Source organism: Cydia amplana, chromosome 1 (assembly GCF_948474715.1).
Source record: "Cydia amplana chromosome 1, ilCydAmpl1.1, whole genome shotgun sequence".
Taxonomy (NCBI): Eukaryota; Metazoa; Arthropoda; class Insecta; order Lepidoptera; family Tortricidae; genus Cydia; species Cydia amplana.
In genome coordinates this window covers 23,345,834-23,370,666 of record NC_086069.1, presented here as the reverse complement: position 1 = coordinate 23,370,666, position 24,833 = coordinate 23,345,834, and the positions used below count along the sequence as shown (strand labels likewise).

The window sequence follows — 24,833 nt, the reverse complement described above, 5'->3', positions numbered from 1 at the left end:
CCGCGTTATCGAATTTAGACAACTGAATCTTCCCGTACATCGATGTACATATGTCATCTATGACATCTATCTATGTAGGTACCTATTTTATCGATCTTATTGCACTGTTAATAAACGGTTTATCCCGCCGTAAGTGTAAGGCCTGAGTGGACGCTCGAGTTGGGCGTGAAGCGGGGCGGGGCGTGCGTCGTGCATGTTAAACAAATGCAAACGTATAGTAGCGGCCTTAGTGCACGCTGCTCAAATCACTTGTGAGCCCGACGTCACGCTGCACGCCCCGCCGAACGCTCCGCTTCGAGCGTCCACTCAGGCCTTACACTAAGGTTGTATGCAAGTTTGCTTTCCACCCTATATTAACGGTAATTGAGACTATAATTACGCCAGCAAACAAACTGACCGTTTGAAAATTTCACCCTGCGAAATAGTCTGACATAGCGATCAATACAGCATAATCTATTTGTATTTGCTTGCTTGGCGTGCTTCTAAAATCAAGACATGTTTCAACGTCCGGCTTCATGCCAAAAATAGAGAATCGAACCAAAAGGATTCGAGGCACTAAATGCTTTATAAGGCGAGTTTGCTTTTGTCTTTATACTGGCTTTTTTAAGCACAATGCATCGGTAATGACTATCTGTATAAGCTTTCCCAAAACGTGCCGGTGTTTTATTTTATCTTCTATTCGGGAATAAAATAGACAATCGGTCAAAGAAAAAACAAACCATTGTTTAAATTAAATACAATTTTTCTATTTTAATTGAACTAACGCTCTACGAGTGACGAACTATATAATAGGTATACATATGTTCAAGCAATCACGCCGTGTGTTTCACTAGTCAGTAAACTACGAAATACTATTGTATTATTTAAAGTCATATCGAACTCTTGTACAATTATAACTTTAGATATCTTTTTTGGATTTATTAGCTATTAACCCCTCATTTCCCAGGACCTCTCAAATCCATACAATTCCGACTCCTATTGGAGCCACTGGGATCTGAGAGGTTAACGACATGGTGAGTTAATAACATTTGAAACTTTCGCGTTTTGACCACATAAATAGGTAATAAATCACATTTATCGGGTCTATCACGACCCACGAAATGTGATTTAAGACATGGTAAGTTACTTGATTATGGTTAAAATTAAGCAAAATGCAGCCACTTCAATATTGTCGGCTAGAAAAGTCCTTAATACTAGGATTTTTTAATATAGGTAAATTAAAAAATCCTAGTACCTAATTCAGCGCAAGTTCTCGACCGAGATGAAAGATTGCCTTGTAAATTACTTTGTTTTGAGTAACATTTTTGAGCTTAGATTCTTGTTAGGTAGAAATAGAAATACTTTAGTAGTTTGTAGGTATGTACCTACTTTGGTAAGTGCTACTGTATGGGACGGCTTTATCTGACGATGACGATAAGAGCGCTATGTACCGCTCTTTGCAGAGGAATCGCAGCGCAGGACTTAGCGTACCCACAATTATTTACATATATAATTTTGATCGCTTACCTACTCTTAATTTTTATGTTAGTTTGCTGTTTACTTTTACAAATATAACGGCAAGTACCTACGTTAAACAGATATATTCTGCCCTAGTAGCACGGTAGCATTTTTATCGTTTATCACCATGCCTGTCACGTTCTAACAAGTATGTAAGTGCGAAAGTGACGGGCATAGTGATAGTCGATAAAAATGGATCCGTGCTGAGCCCGCTGGTATATATATACTGATTTCTTAGGATATTTTTTATCAAAATTATTCATTTTTATTAATTCCTTTGTCAAATCTAGATCTTGTCAAGATTAATCTCTCGAAAGTCTAACTGTGTTTCGAGATCTTGATTCAGATTTTTCACGCGAGATCATGAATCGTTAATCTTGTGTCGAGATTGCATTCCCTAAATCGATTCAGGTACCTATTATGTGTAGTGAACTCGATCGGAGAATATTGTGTCTAGCTAAAATGATACGAGGTACGTACAAGCTTGTTCAATGACAATTTCAATAAAATTGCAGTCTAAATTCTATTTCGTGATTTTCGTTTTGTCGATAAACCCGAGCGGTGAGGCAGTGACACGTCAACTGTCGTGTCTTGTGTCGCTTATTCGATGTATCGGCGATAGAACCAAAACTCGTTTGGACGAAATATTGTTTTATAACAACTTTAATTGGTTTGGACGCAACTTCTGACAAGTACTCAAAACAAATAGATAAATATGCTACTTTTGATAAAAATATTTTTATAATGCACAGGTATATTTACGTATATGTATTATATACTTACTACAATGATATTTCAGATTTTATGTAAATTTTGACCTAAAGTTATTAATACATTTTCATTTTCATTTTTATATCCGAACGACTCGGCAATGTCGTACAAAACAAAGCTTGGCATTATTAAAAGCAACATAAACGCTAAACGGAGAAAGCGTGAACACGCGTGCATGGCCACCTTTAGTTTGCTCCATTAAAGTGCACCCCAAAGTAAGGTTCATGGTGTAAGTACAAAGCGACCAAGTCCTACCTCGACCCAGCACCATAAGCGCCAGCAGGAAAACGCGTGAGCTCGCGTGCGCCGCCATCCTGCTACTTGCTCCACTCAGGCGCATCCCCAAACCGAGGCAGAATCCGAGCTCGCTGCACGTCCTCATGGTGCAAGAACTGAAACAAATAATAAGTTGTAATTGCAAAATTGATTTGTGTAAGTTTGCATTTTTATTCATTAGGTCAGCCATTCTCAAAGTGTGTTCCGCGGAACCCTAGGGTTCCGCGACACCCCTGCAGGGGTTCCGCAAGAATTTAGAATAATTTAGAATAATAAAATAAGCATAATTATTATGCTTATTAATAAAAAAATACACTTCTAAAAACTATTGTTTTATTGTAGGGTTCCATCAAGTATTTCGCTTTCCAAAAGGGTTCCGTCAAAAAAAAAAAAGATTGAGAACCGCTGCATTAGGTAACCGATTTCTTATTTCTTAAAAATCTTACAACAATACGTGTAAAAATTCAACATAAAAACTACAATTTTGCATTAGCCCCTCCCTCCTCTTAAAGTCTGCTCTCTTATATAATTATACAAACTCATTTGTAAGTATACATAAATGCACAAATTTTGCATCATCATTCAAATTGCGATCCATTATTTAGGTTCAATTGTCATTTAACAAACGTAATTTAACGGTTACAAATTACGATGTTTCACTGTCTCTTGCCACTTTATTATTAATTAACCATTTTCCTATAAATGCCGTCAATAACGATTTAAACGCGTAATCCTCGTTGTTTTTCTAGCAGGCCTGTGTTATTGTTTGTTTACATCGAGTATTTAATTTACAGCAATTTTCCACTGTGAATTCCTATTGTATTATGATATATTTACAATTTTATTCAAGTATTATAAAACATGACACGCGTAAGCCATGTAATAACTAAAAAATACCTACACGTGAGTGTAACCATTAAAATATGACTCACGACAGTTTAAATTTCGTATTATAATATATGTATACACAAATCGAGATATGATTATTTAACGAACAATTAAACTCATTTATGCATTTATATAATACTTAAGACGAAAGTGGACGAAAGCCACTTAAAGCTTTTCCATACAAACGTAGTCCCCATTTTCCTCTCTTAATACAGTTCTAAGGTCACGTATCAACCAAAAAAACACGGTCGAATTAATAAGCTCCTCCTTTTTGAAGTCGGTTGAAAATAAAATATTCGTATTAAGGATTTTAGGTGTTTAAATGCATTGTTCAAATTTCGATACCTTAACCATTAGGTTTAGGGCATCCAAATTGTAAAGCTCTTTTCTGCAAAAAAATCGAAGGTCGTTTCATAGACAAGTCAAATAGTAAAACAGCAATGAGCTTAATGGAGTATTTTACGATTTTTACGTACATTAATCAAGTGTTGTGTCGGGGAGTATTTTTACGCCGCCGGCCCATACGGGCCGATAGCCGAATGACGAATGACGAGCGGCTTCGGGTCGCGGGCGAGATGCATTCGTCAAGGTAAGATTTATGCCGAACAACTAAAAGATTCAGATCTGACAAGTTGTTACGGTTTTGATCTTATTTTGATAGGATCTTAATGATCGCTCACGCTGATTGGCGCATGCGAAATGAAGTGCAAGATGCGTGCCAATGACCAAGACGATGGTCAAGGTGTATCAAAACCAGTTCTAAACCTGAATAAATTGTTAAGTTAGAATCGACCTCCGGGACCCACCGCGCGGATCCTTCATGAATCTTGTATAACTCTGGCTATTGCTATTACAATATATAATATAATACTAATATAACAGATGACAGATCGATGTATCAAACTTACAAAATTGTATGACTATCAATAGTATCAATTTCCTTACAGAAAGGGATTTAATAATCCGTTCCCGCAAATGACAACTCAATACTATGTTGTTACTGGTGTCGCAGCTAGCTGCCGTATAAATCGTTGAAACTATAAGTTCATCTATTCAATATGTACTACCTACTTGCTGTAAATATCCGCCTTACTACAATGGTATTATATAACCATAGGTAGGTTATACTCATACTTGAGGAGCACAAAAAATACTTCCATATTTATTTCTGTGCCTACGAAGAAATTTGTTATTTTTTATTAGTTTTCTCATTACAACCATCTTTGTCACACTCGTTGTTAAACATAAGGTCGTCTCTTTCTCTTTCGGTGTGCGGGAGCTCGTTAGCACGTGCACATTTCTCGCTTGTCCACCCGCGTCTAAAGGAAACTTGTCCAATTTGTCACAAGTTAAGCGCTTTACCTATCTTGAGTTATAAATCATTGCCTTACTAGCCAACCCTTGCTTTCAGGATTGCCTACTTAGCAACTAAAAATAAACTCAACCACAATACTTGGAGTTCGGGTGGTCTATCACGAAATAAAAAGACCTGGCGCGCACGGCGCGCGCGCGCGAGTAAAAATAAATAATAATAACAGAGCATGCGCGTTAACGTTGCGGTTTGCTGTATAAACATGGCATCCGCGGTGACTTCCTACATATTGAAACTATCATACCTTCACCTATTAGATACAATCACTTTTACAGTACATATGGTGCTACTTTCCCGAACTAGTGGGGGAAATAGCACTGTCCGTGCGTATGTCGAAAGTTTAAAGTGCCACATGTACTGTAAAACGTTGTACGATACACGTGCGAATAGGTAATTCGCAACTCGTGTCGATTTAAAACACACCCTTCGGTCGTGTTTTAATTTATCGCCACTCGTTTCGAATTTCCTCTTTACCGCACTTGTATCGTAACCTACCTAATTATTCCTTGTGCGTATTTTACCTACTTACTTCTTGTTTTGCCATTTCTCATCTTCAAATTTCAATAAAGTAGGCATCTATATTCAACTGGACCTATTGTTTAAATTCAATTAATTGTGCAGAAATACCTGAGTACTGTGTTAGTATAAAATACCGGCCAAGTGCGTGTCGGGCCACACGTGAAGGGTTCCGTACTTTTACACTTTTTTCTCACCGGGAACCCAAAAAGAGTCTCCAGCCGTTTTATTTGTAGGTACATTATGAGATTGTGCTAGGACAGCTCAACAAATATTTGTGAAAATGCATTTCACGAAACACTAACGTGATAGCCATAATGTAATTTTACAAGAGATTTTTTCTAAAAATCTAGTTACATAATGTTACTTATTATATTTATCATGGCGAGCAGCAACAGTTAAAGTTAACTGATTGTGACGCAGAGAGAACATTTTACAGTGTAGCGTTTTTTTTCTTCATTATATTTAACTTTTTTTCAAAAGACTCAGTGAAAAAAAGAGTCAGTATCAGTGAAGTATCAAAAATACTCCACATTTTCTCTTAAATTTTTCATGATTGGTGCCGTTACTATATTATACTGATACGTAGGTACATAGTTACCATGGCTCTCGACAAAAACTGTACTGTAATGCACGAGTTATTTTATTTACAAACCAGGGATATTTTTGTCGTAGGCGTTTAACGAAATTAAACGTCACAGGTGCGACTTGTTTTTATGGCTTAACATTTTCACTTATTGGAGCAGCTACTACGTTGAACGTCATATACTTCCTTGCAACGTCTCTAAGGATAAGTACATTTAAGTGATATTGAGTTAACATAAGAAAAAGGTTTCCATCAGTAGCGAGATAGCGTGATCTCATATCGAGAAAAACGGGATTTATGTATGTATAAACTCTTTATTTTACAAAACACAGAACACAAATTTATGGCACAGGATGGGCAGTTCAAAGCCGAACTTATTCCTTTAAGGGATTTCTTCCAGTTAACCTTTGAGTAGATGAGAATTGATGAAGAACGGTAGACAAATGTAGCACTGAGTACAATAGACTAGCTAGAGGAAAATCAATAAAATTATGAAAGCGGGCGAACACAAATAAAATATGATAAACATTAGAAGTACGTTATATCTAATATAGCTATAGTCACAAACAAGTTAATTCCGGTTTATTACTTATTTAACTGTAAATAAAATTACATTAGATAAATATCGTAATCGATAGGGAATTTGATATGAAAAATAAATGTTCTTTGCAATTTCCCAAAACAATTAGTATATGTACATAGTATAAAAACAATTATTTAATAATTAGGGATTTAAAAAAAAAACACATTGTTGTTCTCAAAAACTTTATATTGTCTATAATTTGCGATATTTAAATATGTATTCAAAAGAACAAAAAATGATATGGAGTCATATTTTTTAAAGTTACAGCAGCGCAGCGTATTTTGATGGTTTTGTTTGTCCTATTTGTTGTGAAATATAGGCATCTCAAACTTCTTAACCGCCATAGCAATCCACATTCCGAACTGATTCGCGGTTCTAACTTTCATGTGCCTTTAAACATGATGAATACTTAGTTTTTAATCAAATGCAATAAGGAATTTAAATAGTATTTAAAAGCTTTTTAAAAATCTTTTTAATATCGATCTCAGTGATTTCATAATTAGCAATATTTCCAATGTGGACCTCAAAAGCAATGATGATGATTAAATAAAGAGTTAACACCCCACCGCTTACAAAAAATAATTAAATACATATTAGCAATAAGGTGAAAACAATATTAAAATTCCGAATTTCCAATATTAATTTTGTTCCATGCCACCATCATAATTAGAAACAGGTTAGGGGTTACCATAAAACAGATTACGTATTTTATGAAACGCGAACATTACGCCTAATAAACATTAATATGCGCAATAAACCTAATTTCACAATTCACCGCGACATTTCAAATGCGCTGAAAATTTGATTTAAAACCTTGCTTTGTATGGGATCTGAAATGTACCTAACTATAAATTGGTTGGCGGTTATTAATAAGTAAGTAATAGATATATAAAATGATTAATGGTGTAAGTATATGTAGTTTCTCAAAAAGTCTGTCATCAGTAAATAGGACCATAATGATATGGCTTAGGTGATAGACGTCTTAAGTACCTAATCGTACTAAAATGTAAATACATAATTATTTATGTTGGTAAACATATAACGATACTTTGTTCGAATTTATATCATACGAAATACTTGGATAATGATGTACCTATCCAATCCATAAGAAAATGTTGATTCGCCATGCACCATAAAATGTGATATGATTCAGATAATCGGTACAGGTACTCCAAAAACAGGTTATCTCGGTAACATATTATTAAAAATATAATCCGACCAAGTTTGATGTATTGTACCAATCGAATGTTTATAAAATACAACTGATACAACTTCATAAATAAACTGTTCCAAAGACAAGAAATATCATAAGTAAATGTATAAGAATAATCGCGCTACTGGAGCCCTCCTAAATATACCTGTTTTAATTATTCAAAAGGTAATCCACCATAATGAGTTCACAGTCATAATAATACGTCAAGAAATAATAGCTGATCATGTTAACATTTTAATGCTAGATAGTGATAGGGTCCCGTTGTTACATTGTTACCCTTTGTTTTCTTTTTAATACTAGAGTCAGACCAATCTTATCTTGCACTGCACAGTTGATAGCAAACACGTCATCAATTGCTATGAAAATATACCCTTTAAAGTGGAACTTCCACACTTCTTGGTATGTCGGACGGACTCTATATCTAATTGACTAATCTTTTCTTTACATTCAGATCACAAAATGTAGACATATACCTATAACTCGTTAGTATTCCAGAAACACAACTGTTCCTTTATTGGGATGGAATAAGCATTACTCCAGGAAACTGTATTAATAGCCGTTGTCACAAGTTGTTATAATTGCGGCGCCGACTATTGATGCCGCCTGCAATGACGTGCAATAATTGTAACGCCGAGTTAGCTCGACGCTAATATTTACGAAGCTATTTCGTTAAAGGCAAACATCACTCAGAGTTGCGTGTCTTCCGAAGATTGTTGTGATTCTCGACAATGACGTCACGACACTCGGCAATAACCCCGCGACGCAGAAGGATGTAATGTCATACGTCAAAAATGAGAAAACATGGAAAACGAAAATGTATTCGCAAGCAACGCATTTACCATCGAAATAAAAGAAAATATTTGTGACAAGTGAAACGAAATAACAATGAAACATGAAAAGTAATAACCTAATGAACCGAACGGGCGAAGATTTAAGACAAAATTTGCTCATTCGTGGCGTTAACGTGCGGGAAGGGAAGAAATCTCTCGGCGGCGACTAATGAAAAATAATTTAGGTGTAGACAGGCGACATTAATATAAATAAATAATAAGGTGACGGTTCGCACGGTAGTACATAAATCCCGCACGCTGCGAGACGTCACAATAGTAATATATTAGGACAAATGTTATTACAAGCTCGACTCGTTATGTTATTTTTGTTCGTTCCCTCGACGGAGCAGCCGGCCGGCGCGACCGCATCAAGGAGCCGACGGCGCGCCCTCGTGCTGCGCCGCGGCGCCGCACAGACCGCTCGGCCACGGCTCCTGTGCGGTTGTACAGCCCTAGACGATTAAGCACACTTAACGCAATAAATTAAAACTACAGGTACATGCTTGCTTACATAAACCTACCAATTTCACAAGTTACTGTATAAAAAAGTAGAAAAAATATATTCATATTTGAGGATTGTGCATACCTACTTATACTATTACAGTTATAGTATTTGCCGTGCAGATCATTAGTACGGATCAATAATACGAACATAGCTCACGTAGTGGTTATATTCTCTTTGATAGCTCGTTTTAGAATACGTTGATAGTAGATACTACTAACGCAATAATCAGTTTTGTTTTTGTTTATTCAGTTTTGTTTAATGTTATTAATTAAAACCGCATTTTAAGGAAATCGGTCCATTGCAGGACGATGGCAGCATATCAAACGAAACCGTATGATTCTTAACTTTTTTTTTAAATTTTCTTACTGCATAACGATTACAACTATGCTGCATAACAATTCGTCACTACTAAATTTCTTTAGATGGATAAAGTTGTCCGATGTCAGAATTTAGTAGTTATGTATATATAAGTACTTACAGTTCTACCTATAAGCTCTACCTTCTATCGGAGTTGGAAGTTCACTTCAATGTAAGTAAGTACTAGGAACGTTGAAATACCCGCACCCAAGGCAACCCGCCCCTTCAACTCTGATCGCTTCAGAAACTTGCAAGAACAACTGACCAGATGTTATAGTTGTAAATTTAAGCAAACCTAAATGTTTAAGGGTAGTCTCGGGGAAACGGACAGTGCATCATTTAAATAAAATATAACGTTGGATCATCTTTCAATAGGAAAAGTATCTGAACACGCACTCTATACAATAGAGGGGTATTTAACAATCATTAGGAGATTGGGACTTTACTGGACAAATATACGCCAGTCAGCATATTGTTCCATATACGTCGTTATGTTTTTAGCAATTTTTGAGCACCAGAAGTTTTGTCGACAATGTAGACATTCATCACGCCGCGCCCTGCGGGGGCTGCGGGGCATGCTGCTGCGGTAAATCGCAATTTGAGCGGCATAAATTAATATTTATACACGTGTTAATACACGAATATAAAATAATAATAATTGCGCCTAATTGAGGCCAGTAAGTACATACCAGCCGAAATCAGCACGTGTTGTTTAATTTTAATAAGGCGGACTCCGGCACAGCAGAACAAACTCTTGGCTGTTCATGTGAAATTTCAGACAGTAGATGGCAATAGCACTCGGCAATTTTTGCAGTTTCTTACAAACCGAATAAAATGTGGTTATTATATAAATAGTGGCTGAAAAATCGTACCGTACGTTTTACGTAGCTGCAGAGGTTTACCTCCTTGGGAGGAGTCCCAAAGGATTAACAGAGAAGATGGTTTCTATTACGCAAAGAAATGGACGTGTATTCGTATTATTCTTTAGTCGGAAACTATGTGAGTATTTATCTAGGTACCTAAACTCATAAATGGAAATCTCGTTGAAATCTTGTAACTACACATAATTAAAAAAAAACATTACAAGGCATAATTTGTTATGGGATTTCCGTTCATTGGATTTTATTGTTATGATTGTATTTTTTTTCGTATAGGTACTTAGATTTAATTTAACCTACTGACGCGACATCAAGTAATAATTTGTATCATTTGTATGCAATCAAGTTTATTTGCCATTTCTAAAAATGTATTTCTTTATCATTCAATTCTATTTATTTGTCGTGTAGGTATACAAGATACACTTATGTCCGTCAATTATTGCACATTTTTGCCTTAAAACTATTACATACTTAATTACCTACTTAACTAATACAATTATCCCATACATCTTTTTCATCCAAATAATCTGACACTTTATAGTACATTGATTGTTTATTTAAGCTAAATTATAACACAACAATTATAGTAAGTATTATAACACTTTAAACGTAAGCAATATAACAAATCCAGTCCTCGCTACGCTCAGGATTCAATACGCACAGGATTCTTCGCTTCGTTTAGGATTCAATGTACGCCCTCGCTCCCCTTAGGTATACGATTTCAGGCTAACATGGCAGTGCCGAAATATTGGGAACTACATTAATATGAAACTAAAAGTAAACATTATTTTATACGGATGTTTAATTCACAAGTCCAATTGAATACGTAAGTTCGTGCTAACCAACGTTTTAACAGTCTACCTATTTCTATAAGTACACATTAAAATAAACTATATTCCATATGAACACGATTCCAGCAGCCCGGAGTTTCATTTCATTACGATTCATGTGCAATGTTAAGAAGCTTAAACATAAATTGAATGAGTTCGGAGCATGGAGTATTTGGTGAAGTAATTAATTTTTGTTAGGGTGTTCTGTTTAATGGGCTGCGGACATGTGGGGCGGACCGAAGGGATTAACACACCAACAACAGCCGGACGGCCATATGGTAACGTTGTCATGTCCGATTCTTCGCACATTATTTAGGGTAAATGTAATATACACGCTAAGTCATGCAACGTTCTCATAAACGTCTATATTGGTGTCAATGTGGAAATTCGGAACTTTGTAGGCAGGAATTCATAGTAAAGTTGGAATGCCTTTATTGAACGGAGAATATTAGTATCAAAGGAGGTAACGTTTCATTCGACTTATTAGATTTTGTAGTTTCGGCTCAACGAATGTCAGTTTCGTTTTGTAGGTAGTTTTAATTTTAGGTTACTTTTTTATTAATACGCTGCAACTAATAAAACTTATCATATAAATTTTAAGTAAAAAAGTCTGTTTCTTCAAATAATAAGATAGCATTACAATTTCTTTAACCTAGTTACAATCTTGAATATTTAAGATTTTATCAACTAAGTACTTAGTAACAAGGAAGATTTTTCACTTCAATTTCAAATGGCATTATATTCTTAAATAGAATATATTGCTATGAATACATAAAACGCACATATTCTCTCGATTACTTTGATCGCCCGGATGTCGCAGTCATTCCCAACTGCTTTGCGAACATTCCCCAATATATACACTTTAATTTTAGAATAAACGTGTAACTCGCAGCAGTCCTCGCTGGGGCCTTTCATACCCCTATAAAGTTAGCTGACTCGTGTTTATTTGATGGTCGTATATTGCAGCTCACTGTGACTCGCAAATAAGTGCCTTTTTATAGTGCGATGACATAAATGTTGCGACCTATGGTCTTTCAACTACGAGGCGATACGAAACCGGAGGTTAAAATACCTAATGACAATACACATTCATCACGTGTAAAATAAACAAACAAAATAGTAGGAGGTCGATTCTAACATAATAATTTGTTATGATTTTATACTGGTTTTGATACGACCTTGACGATCGTCTTTGTGGTTATCTGCCCTAGTAGCACAGTCGCATTTTTATCGTTTATCACCATGCCTGTCACGTTCTAACAAGTATGTAAGTGCGAAAGTGACGGGCATCGGGCATAGTGATAGTCGATAAAAATGGAACCGTGCTGAGCCCGCTGCTACAATAAGAAAATGATATAAGTAGGTCGGAATAACCAATTTATCACTTCTTTAGCGGCTGCCTTCGATTTCGCTAAACTGCGAGCAGAACCGTGATGTGGGTGGGTAAAAGTAAGCTAGTAAGCTCAATTTCATTTACTTTCTGTATAAAGGATTTTACACCATTCCAAACACTAGATCTTATGTCAAACTGGATAGCAGTGGATGCTGTTATACCTAATGTGTAATTAAGTTCATTAAACTGTGATGCACTGGACTTGATTGCGGCATGTAGCCGGCATTGGGTTACGGTGACCGTTGGTTCAAAGCTAACGAGCACGGGACAGACGTGAACCCGCACTCATTTGCGACGTCGCTCGCTGCCGGTTGATTGGTTAATTGCTTCGTTTAATCAATTGACCGCTTGAGACACGCCGCTCGGTTTAGATGGAGGCACAGTTATTGCTCGCTAACTCGCAATAAATCCTAGTTACGGGACGGTTTTATTCAATAAATACATTTTACGACGACGACTATTTTAATCAATGTCCAAAGCTGTAATTAGGGTTGAAATTCTAAAGTTGAAACCCTTCACAAAACACGTGAAGTAGTTGTGCGGTGGTTTTGCATTTTTACATAGTAAGCACAACACATACCTAAGTGAAATACAGTTAAACCTTCAACTACAACGTAGTTCAACTAGCGAACAAATCAAAATATGTTATGAAATATTTTGATTGATTTGTGTATTTAAAGTAGCCATACTATATATATTTAAATTATAAACATACCAACTTACTTACTTTGAGACGGGTACCGCCGTGGCCGGGTGGTCTAGTCAGGACATTAGCCGCGTAATTTAAAGACGAGGGTTCGATTCCCGCCACGGCCACCGGTGGACTTGGACACTTTTTATTTAGTGTATGATGTATATTTCAGTTTATAATTTACAACGTAGTTAACAATAATAGCTTCTTGCTAAATAATTATAAGTCAAACCTTAAACGGAGGTTACAGAGGACTCTAGGCACGAATACCACGATAACATGTTCGAATTGACTATGTGCGATTTTGGCGCCCCTCATAGCGGCTATGAGATTTATTTGTAATTTAAGAGTTTATATATACTTAGGTATTAAGTGAAATAATATGAAAAGCCTTAGCCGTTTTTTTCCACGCAGTGCGTCATTATTGTTTTTTATGCAAGTACGCAAGTCCCGTGTGGTTTTAGAAGCCAGGCACAGTGACACTTTCGCACGTACATATAATCAAACGATGTGTAAAAATAAAAATTGCTTCCAAGTCAGTTACGATTCTTTCCTTGGATTTACGTGGTTCTTAAGTTACGTTACGTTAAAAATTTAGCTCATTGCAATTTATGATGAAGTACACATGTGAGATTCATTAAAATGAAAACGTGCATGGCTTGAAAAGAAAGACGCAGTGTAGCCTACACTGCCTACTACGTTTTCGTTTCTTTTCTTTTTTTTTCGTTTTTAAGTGCCGCTAATGCAACGTCGAAATGGTAATTCCATTTTGCAAAAAATTGAGAAATATATTATATTAGACTGTTAAAAGAAAATAGATGCGGCCTATATACGCTAGGTGTCATTTTGTATTGGAAATGAAGTGCCTCCCACCGAAAGGGTTAAATGAACTTAAATGTCGATGTCGTGTCTTGAAAACTGTCCGTTTACATACGAAATGGGGCACTGAGGGCAGCTACCAGATCCCGTGCTGCGACACCAAAATGCTATTAAGAGACCATGCCTGACTTCATTCAAATTCATCACTTAAAAGTCAAATAGGTATTAAAGATTACTTTGCCATTCTTGTGAATTAAGAGCAACTTTCTTATTAGTTTTTGAAGTACATAGGTAGGTATTAAGATAGACTTTAAGAGCTGGTGTGTTGAAAATGAATGTACATGTTACATTATGTAACTTGCGTAACTTCGTAATATGTAACTAGCCGATATTTTTGGGGTTTTGAATGGACAATTGTCCAGCAATCTACTTTTGCGGTCTCGTCTGAAAATCTATTTCAGGAATCATTGTCAAGTCAATCGATTGGTGAGTTATGGATACCTACTCCAATATTGAAGCTTGATACAAATTGCTTTCATTGTATGACATTCAACGAAAAATTAATTAAGAGAATACAAAAACGGACTTCTACGGGCTCTTGGTTTTTCAATGAGAAAATGAACTGTGCAGCGCATTAATTATCTAACTAAAGCTATACCTCTCGCGTCGTATGATGATCCCTATGACAGTTCATTTTTAGGGTTCCGTACCCAAAGGGTAAAAACGGGACTTACTATGGGAATTACTATGACTCCGCTGTCCGTCCGTCCGTCCGTCCATCCGTCCGTCCGTCCGTCCGTCCGTCCGTCCGTCCGTCCGTCTGTCACCAGGCTGTATCTCACGAACCGTGATAGCAAGACAGTTGAAATTTTCACAGATGATGTATTTCTGTTACCGCTATAACAACAAATACTAAAAACAGAATAAAATAAAGATTTAAGTGGGGCTCCCATACAACAAACGTGATTTTTGACCGAAGTTAAGCAACGTCGGGCGGGCGGGGTCAGTACTTGGACGGGTGACCGTTTTTTTGCTTGTTTTGCTCTATTTTTTGTTGATGGTGCGGAACCCTCCGTGCGCGAGTCCGACTCGCACTTGGCCGGTTTTTATATGGAGGACCAGGGAGGACCTGTCACTTAAAATGTTTGTAGACATTTTTTTTTAAGTTTAGCACATTAATTTTCACCTCAGCAGCTCGAACAAGGGTACTTTGATTCTTAAAAACAGTGAGCAAAATGCGATTTTGCTCACTGAGTGAGACAAAATGACATTCAAGTGACCTTTATAGTCAAATGTCATTTCAACATGCGGGGTCTAATAAAAGTTCGAAATACTTGGGTTCTATTATCTCTGTCCCTTTCACACTGTTAGCAAAAAGAAACAGACAAAAAAAAGTTAAAACGACATTCAACAGTATATTCACGGTTTATAATAGACCCCCGAAAAACTTCAGACCGCATCGTTCCAAACCACGTATAGGTGAACCAGGATCTATTGAGGGTGCGCCATGTTGCGGAATTTCACTGGAACTAATTTTTTCATACTACACTGAATTGTCACCCTATACATGAGAATAACAGCGCCCTCTTGACAATTATCATATATTACTGGTCAGGCTATACGAGTATGAATTCTTAATAATTAATAAATAAAAATAAAGTTTAAGATTTGATAAAAACTGATAAAATACTATATTTTAGGTATTTTAATGTACAATTTAAATAACGAACTCAAAAAATACACAGATCATCACGCAAAATTAATTATTTTACTTTTAAGAATTTCTACCATAGTTGACAAATAGTACGTATCCGCAATTCGGACCGTATCTTACAAAGATTTTTTTTACAAAAAATAGTTGTCGATTGAAGTGTCAGTTAATGTTTGTTATTTCTATATTATTTTACTGGAATTTATTATTACGTTTTGTTTTTGTGTTCCATTGCGGTAATTAAACTTAATTGTTTGTATATCTTAAGAAAACATGAGTGCAGGTATTAAGTGATGAAGAAGAAGAAGGATTACATTTTACATGTAGGTAGACGTGGACAATTTAATGATTGTGGGGCACCGACGTTTTAGTTGAAAGTAGTTTAAAAGTCAAAAGCGGAATAAACCGTCCAGTAAAGTGGAAGGTTAGTAACCAAATGGCTGTTGTACATTTTGTTTCTTTTGTATGTTGCGAACTTTGTCCATTAACAGTTCCTTCAGCTTTTTTTCGCTTACTCAATTAAGAACAGATTTTTGTTAAATTAGTTTTATATATAACCTAGTTAATTTCTTTCTAGATATTTTTAGCTATTTTCAAGAAATATTAGATTTAATCCACAGCTATTGTTACGGAACCCTTATAGGATTACTCGTACGTCTGTCTGTCCGTCTGTCACAGCCTATTTTCTCCGAAACTACTGGACCAATTAAGTTGAAATTTGGCACACATATGTAAGTTTGTGACCCAAAGACGGACATGTAACGTAAACAAATGAATTTTAAATATGGATATATTTTATTTATAATTTAAAATAAATAGTTTAGCAGTTATTCAAGAAAATAAACACAAAATGACCCCCCCCCCCCCCCCCGTTTATCTCTGAAACTATTGGGTCTAAAATTTTGAAAAACATACACCAAATAGTTCTTTACCTAAAGATGACAGGAAAACCTATTAGAAATGTGCAGTTTTTGATAGGTTTTTTAAAGACATTTTACTCACTTTTCATTAAATAAACATACCTATTGTTAAAACTTGTGTAATATACGGAACCCTTGGAACGCGAGTCCGACTCGCACTTGGCCGCTTTTTTTTATATAAATTCTGTTACCACCTACGGAAGAGCGGTGTCTCTTGACACAAGTGTCATGTAGGTACGCTAGAGGCACCAACCAAGCACCAACCCAGTAATAATTACGTTTGTTTTTGCGAACTCAATAAACTTTTTTTTTAAGATAATTCTTGATAGAGAATATTACTAAATAATCTTTATTTGATCACATTTTGATATCATTCGCTGTGTACTTATTTTTCAAATATGGATCGCTTGTAAGAGCACGATGTACCTACTGCAAGTGATATCAAAACAATACGTAAGTAGATAGGTAAATACCTACCTACTCCTAATCTACTTCCAGACTACATCCATCTTCCGGTCTATTGTGAGTAAATATCCTTCAAACGAATATCTACACTGCTTAGATCCCTACCAACTGGTCTTAGTTGCCCATTTACGTTGAATTAATTCTCTGTGTGAATCTATTAGTCACATTAATGATGGGTCAGAATTCTGGTCGTAGCTGAATTAGTTTGTACATTAAGGGCACATTTCAGTTGGCCTCTGTTATCCTTAGGGTAACATTCCATATATGACCGCAGCTGCACTACTGGTACTGAACGCGTCGCTGTCACTGTCTATTTCCATAGTAAAATGAACAGTAGTGCAGCTGCGGTTGGAAATGGACTGTCACCTTAAGAGAGCGTTTTCACATGGTTCGATCCGATATCGAATGTCAGATTCGATCTCAAAGTAGAATGTAGAAAAGTGTCATCGGATAATTCTACAACTAGGATATCTAACATTGTGCACTCTTGATTACGACTTTATTGTGAATTTCCTTAGAAAAATCACTTCATTTGCTACAACCTAAAATAAAATAGGTCTCAGATTATTATTTACATACCTACCGTAAAAGTTTCAGTAAAAGCAAAATATCATGTTGATAATCTAAAAATATAGAAAATACATGTAAATGTTGGCAAACTTTTGCCCACCTTCAACAGGTGCCAGTTTCAGTCCAGTTTCTGAGTACTGAAAATTGCATTTACTATACTTTGCTCACTCGCACAAAGAAAAGTATGTCAACGTTTGAGCGCCACAGATAAGTAATACAATATGAAAAAAAAGTAAAAGTACGAAAAAAGCGGGCAAAAATTGTACAGTTTTACTGTAAATAGACATTTTATTTTAATACATATAAACACAACTATAGTATCAAAATTAGTTTCGTGATTATTAACTCCTTGTTTGTAGTAATTATTGATTATTAGGGATTATTGCTTTAGGTAGGGCAAAACGGTTTTTTGGGGAGTCTTTTTAAATAAGTAATTATTAGGTAGAACAAAAATGCATTTTATTTAAATTCGATAATTCTTGTACCGAATGGAATGCAATTTGTAAAATCAAATAAAAACTAGAACTTTCAGGCTACGCGTTAGCTTACCCGTTTTAGGGCTTCGTTTTCGTCCCCTATATATTGTCAAAAATAGCCCGTTGCGAACAAGGCTCCCTTTATACATTTTTGGCGAGCCATGCTATTAATATACCGGAGGTCTTAATCTCAATAAAAATTACATTGCGAATTTTTCGGATATTTTATTCGATGTCTTTGGCTGCCTATCTTCGCTCGCACGAGAGCACGTGTATCACATTTCTGTGCCACCACGCATAGCAACCGTATTTGAAGTTCGTAAACTCATTCAATTAAGTACCTATTTGCTGTAATTTCGCGCAATAAAGGGATGTCATATACGAAAGACCAAGTTAGGTAGGCTTCCAGTGCCCAAGGCAGAAATAAAATTATATTAAGTAGTAAGTACCTAGTTGTTCTACAAAATAAACCGGTAGCGCGCAAATCTAGCTGGCGCACCGAGGGTTTCGTAAAAACCGTAAACTGATTTAAAAAATTGAGACACTTCATTATGGTTTCTTTTTTACTGCTTTAAAAAGCATAGCAAACCTGAGTATTCAATAAGCTTGATACTCCACGCGTTCCTGAGAAAAACGGTCTTGACAGACAGACATACAGTTTCAGTCGATTGAGGTACGGTACCCTAAAAATTTTAAAATAGGTTAGTAAGTATATATGTATCAAAATTATCAATAATTCCATATCATTTACTTCTTCAACATTAAACTCGTTCTCCTAATCAATAATTCCTGAGGAATCAGAATCGTTAACTACCTACAGCTGCTATTGAGTTGTTGTCTGCTGGTTGACCTTTATTAAATTCCATTTTAATGCCAACAATCTGTGTCACCTCTTTAAATAAACGATATTTTTAGTCTAACCATGTCTAACAAACCAAACTTGTCAGAAGAAAAAGGCAGAAAGTTATAATGCGGGCTGTACACACTCGTAAAGAGACCCCGAGACAGGCCGAGAACGAGTATTAAGCATAATTTACAAAAAAAAAATTAACGGTATTGTATCTGGAGAAGACCAAACTTGGTAAATTTTGAAATTTATTTTAATTTTAATTAAAAAAAAAAAGACTGAAATGTAATGATACCAATGATGTGATATATTTTATCTACTCCCGTACTTTTATTTGTCATTTAAAGGGTCGTGCACACACCTTTAAAACCCTACCTTATTGTTGTCAAGACAAGTCTTTAGTCTATTCCACAAAAAAGAATTTGTGCATACATGCAGTATCTTTTTGGCGATTTTACAATACTTCGTATAATGACCACTTTAAAAATATTGAATGAAATACAGTGTTGCCAACCTTATTTTAAATGTCATCTCTGACAAATAAGTGAACCATAGACATGGTTTTTTTTTTAATTTCATTCATTCTTTTCCCGCCTGTACCCTCCATTTTTGCTACTTCTTGAATTAAAAATATTTGTTAAATTTACAATTTTATTTCAAAGTAAGTGCTTGGTCGTAGAAAAAGTATTGTATGCAACGTTGTTTAACTGAGTCAAAAAATACTCGTGGCGTCTTTATTAACAATTTTCTGCTTCGTTTCAAATTGTTACTCACGCCACTCGCCTTTTTTGACCTCTCTTAAACAACGGTTGCATAAAATACTATTTAAAATCGGCTCGGAAAGCCCTTTCATTTAATACCACACACGATAAATTTCTAAACAGTTTTTTTATCCCATACAAAAAAAGATGACGTCATAACTCCTCTGCTTTTTTTTTGTTTTGGTGCTTCGGGTCAAATTGATTCAAATGCCCTAAAGATCAATCTTTCCGATTTTCATGCTTTTAACACAATTTGCAGCGTTTTTTGGCGAACTGCTAGCGCTACGATATAAAAAGAAGGCCAGTAGGCCGTCTTCCATACAAATTACAAACATCGCGCTTATTTTTTTAAACAAATTGTTTTGCTAGACTATAGTTGTAACGGCCAATAATCATTAGGTATATGGAAACAAAAAAGAATTTTGTTTATGGAAAAGTTTATTTTTAACTGATAATGCATATTTGTGATAACGGCCACGATTGCGTCAAGCATGCGACGGACGAAGTCTTGAACCATTACCATGATTACGGGTTCCGTAGCCAAATTAGCAAAAACGGAACCCTTCCTATAATGTCACCATGTCCGTCAGTCTATCTGTATGTGAGCTGTTTTATCAGTAAACGTCAACGCATGTGGAGCATAATTCGAATTTCCGGTAAAATTGGGGTTACTTTGAACTATACATTTTTAAACTATAAGGAATTGGGTTTTTGAATGCTTTCATCATGTTAAGGTTTCCAACCACATCATAATAATAACATTGTTAAGCTTCAAAAATCAACTCCCTATTTTAAAAAAATTGATTTTCTTTACTTTCTTGAGAGCGATGATCATATCAACTAATAAGGGACCCACTGATTAACAGTCCGCGGGACGGTATCGGCCTGTCAGTTGTTCGGAACTGTCAACTTTTTGTTCTAACTGACAGACCGATACCGTCCGGCGGACTGTTAATCAGTGGGCCCCTTTATATACTAAACGGCCGTAAAAAATCACGCATGCGAAAACGGAGCGAACTAAAGTTGCGTTTTTTTATAATCCAGACCACCTGGAATTGCCTATACCTGTACCTATATTAAAAATCTCAGGATATTTTTCAATTAAATAAGTCAAGTTTTTTATAAGGTTTCTTGTCCAAAAATTTTTCACATTGAAAAGCTGGAATCGAAAACCTAAAACTAAACTATTATACTATGTATTTCCTAAGTCTAAGAAAACATTTATCATCACTACATAGTATAAAACAAAGTCGCTTCCCTCTGTCTGTCTATGCTTAGATCTTTAAAACTACGCAACGGATTTTGATGTAGTTTTTTTAATAGATAGAGTGACTCAAGAGGAAGGTTTATGTATAATTTGTTAACCCGTGCAAAGCCGGGGCGAGTCGCTAGTAACTTATAAAAAATAATTTTTAAGAAAAAAAAACCGACTTCTATGCGGCCCGGTGAAAGATTATTGTAGATGGTGCGCTATGTAGAAAAGGAAGCATTTCGTTTCTGTAAGGCTCGCAGTTCTAACCTAACCTAACCCACTTTTGTTCGGTTCTGTGAGGATAGCAGTTCAAACCTAACCTAACCCACTTAACGGCGCATGCGGTGCGGTGTACGGGGGTTTGAGCGGGAGGGGTTTGGCCTCATCATACTTTATACCTACATTTTATGGTAGGTAATCATAGTGATTTATTTAGTTTAGGTATCATAGTGGTTTTCCGGGTCAAGGTCCGGGTCTGTGTCCGAGTCCGGGTCCGAGTCCGGGTCTAGTCCAGGTCCGAGTCCGAGTCCAGGTCCGGGTCCGGGTCCGAACCGGATCCGGGTACGAGTCCGGATCTGGATCCGAGTTCGTGTCCCAGTCCAAGTCAAAGTCGAAATTCGAAATCACCAAACATGTACTATGCGTCGTTGAAGAGTTTTGTTCTGATCATCATCAGCAGTTCCAGTTCATCAAATGCGACAGTTTTTAATGTTAATGCTTTATTTTATGATGAAAAATTCTATACGTGTGCCTTTAAGATTTGAGGAGTTCCCTCGATTTCTCATGGATCCCATGTTCAGAACTTGAGCTTGACATAAATATGGCTTAAAAACCTAACTTGCTTAACAAACATAACAAAAAGAAAAAATCGCCAAACGCGAGCTATGCGTCGTTAAAGAGTTTCGTTCTGGTCATCATCAGCAGTTACACTTCCTCAAATGTTACTTTTTAAATGTATATGCTTGATTTGTTGATTAAAACACAACAATCACTATATGTATGCCTTTAAGATTTGAGGAGTTCCCTCGATTCCTTATGGATCTCATCATCAGAACTCGAGCTTGACAGAAATGTGGCTTAAAAACTAAACTTGCTTAACAAACATAACGAAGAGGACAAATCGCCAAACGTGAACTATGGGTCGTTGAAGAGTTCTGTTCTGATATCATCAGCAGTTCCACTTCATCAAATGCGACAGTTTTTAATAAAAATGCTTCATTTTCTGATGAAAATACAAAAATCTCTATACGCACACCTTTAAGATTTGAGGAGTTCCCTCGATTCCTCATGGATCCCATCATCAGAACTCGAGCTTGACAAAAATGTGACTTAAAAACTTAACTTGCTTAACAAACATAACGAAGAGGACAAATCGCCAAACGTGAACTATGCGTCGTTGAAGAGTTCTGTTCTGATCATCATCAGCAGTTCCACTTCATCAAATGTCACGTTTCTGAATGTATATGCTTGATTTGTTGATAAAAACACAAAAATCACTATATGTATGCCTTTAAGATTTGAGGAGTTCCCTCGATTCCTCATGGATCCCATCATCAGAACTAGGTTTTGACAAAAACGGGACCAATCTGTATGCATATACATACAATCAAAAAAAGAATTTTCAAAATCGGTCCAGTAATGACGGAGATATGGAGTAACAAACATAAAAAAAAAATAAAAAAAACATACAACCGAATTGATAACCTCCTTCTTTGAGATTTGGAAGTCGGTTAAAAATGGAAATAATTATTCAAAAATTTACAAACACACTACCTACTTAACTATTTACATCAGAAACTAAAAATATTGTCAAACTCACCCATTCTGCTTCAATTAAACTCCATCATTCCAAATAGAACTGTGTTCTCTGCTACAAACACACACCACACAGATGGCTGGTAACTAATTTGCATCCAATTTTGTTCAGAACACTGCGCACTTTTTCTCTTTGGAAAAGTTCGTGAAAGTTTTGCGAGTAGCGGAGCGTGGGTGCGGCGTGCGGCCGGCGTGCGCGACTCGAGGCTCCGTGCCGACTGAGCCCGCAGCCCCACACGCCCACCCGGCCCTCCCTCCTGTTGCCTGCTACCCTCCGCACACGGAACTTCAGACGCTAATAAAAACTTATACCCACAAAAAGTCCACGCTGCCCCATATCGGAACGTGTTATCTCGCACAATTTCAACCACAACAATGGCTAAACTTTTGTTAACATACGTGAGGAAGAAAGTGCAGTTGATGTATTAGGAATTATTTGTAGTTTTCTTTTTTAGATAAACATAATCATTGCAAATTAAAAGCAGTCAGTCATCAGTCAGTCAGGTACGGGATTGGTCAAGAGAACATTAATTACTTAGTCAGGTCATAAGTTTTCAATCTTCAGGATCTTTGTTTTTTACTTGTTCCCGTTGTTCCCGATTCCACATATGGCTGGGCTAGGGTTGCCAACAATTTTTTGGTAGAATATAGTATTTTCCAGAATAAGGCATCAAAAATATAGTACATTTCAAAAAAATATGGTACTTTTAGATAAAATACTAAACATAAGTGTAACATACGTTTAATCGGAAATATAGTATTATAGCGTACTATATATTTTTCTAAAAGTATATAGTACAGAGAGCCAAAATATAGTACAATACTATATAATATAGTACGGTTGGCAACCATAGGCTGGGCCGACTTGGAAAATTGATTGATAACATCATAGAGATATTAAAGTGTAACTTTTCAATAAAAGAGACGTTCAGCAGGCAACTGCAGATGCATTACTGTTGCGACATTACTGCTGCGGCCTGACATTACTGGTGTGATGGATTGAACGTTCTAATCGCTCACTCATTTTATCAAGGAAATTGACAATATTAACAGCGCCCGCTTCAAGGCCGCATTAGTAATGTCGCAAGAGTAATGCAGCAGCAATTGATATCTGAACGTTACCATAATTTCATCTGTGTTGTATTCGATTATATATGAATATTATGATGTCTCCCGGAATGAAACTGCATTGGACCCAATCAAAAAAATACTAAAATTATGTACTTTCTAATATTCTACCTATTAAAAATACATAACAAATAGTTATATGTTTGTTCCTATTAGGCCTAATTGCCATACAGGTAAATCATTAATATTTATGTAGGTAGGCAATGTCACCACACAAACTCGTAAAGTCTCTCTTGATTTTTCTAAAACTGATGATAAAGTTTCATTTTATCCACAAGAGTGGCAAAGTAAGTTCATGCCAACTTTGAATTGTTTAATCATAGTTTAATCAGTGAGATTCAAGCCACGGGGACACTCACGCCATTCTAGGATATATAGTGATTACTACTAAATAAGTTCATAGTGATTTATAATGCCTCAGGGCATTTTAGCGCCACAATGGATTCTGCATCACGTTTTGGGCGAGAGGGTGCGTTATCGACTTTCTGTATCCGATTGGGAATTTGTGATTGAGTGCGTTTCTCTGATGAGATAAAATTTGGTTCGCGTGGTGCTGTTAGACTATATACCATATTTATTTTATTATATAGATATACAATATTATTATTATACTGATATATTGGTCATAAAAATCCCACTTTAATATGAATGAAAAAGCTGTTTCGAAATATTTTTATTAGGTATTATTTCTTTTCTCTATGTCAGTTTTCTGAAAAATGAATTGTGATAAAAAATGTGTGGAGGTTGACAATAATGAAAATGTTAGGCGAGAGTGGAATTTTCTAGACGAATAGAGCAAGTTTTTAACGACTTTATATTTTATATTCTGCATACAACTAATTTTATAATATAGGTACGTAAGCATATCTACATCACGATTATG

The 24,833-nt window shown here is 36.0% G+C and overlaps 1 protein-coding gene across 1 annotated transcript in view; it reads right to left on the bottom strand.

The window, feature by feature from the left end:
- LOC134651667 (uncharacterized) overlaps positions 1–23,143 on the bottom strand; it is a 125,449-nt gene extending 102,306 nt beyond the window's left edge. Inside the window, exons 1-2 of the mRNA XM_063506770.1 lie at positions 22,827–23,143; positions 2,524–2,660 (exon numbers count right to left, since the gene is read on the bottom strand). Coding sequence (XP_063362840.1) covers positions 2,524–2,650 — 127 coding nt within the window. The 5' untranslated portion in view covers positions 2,651–2,660; positions 22,827–23,143. The remainder of the gene's footprint in view (positions 1–2,523; positions 2,661–22,826) is intronic.
- Positions 23,144–24,833: the final 1,690 nt, after the last annotated feature.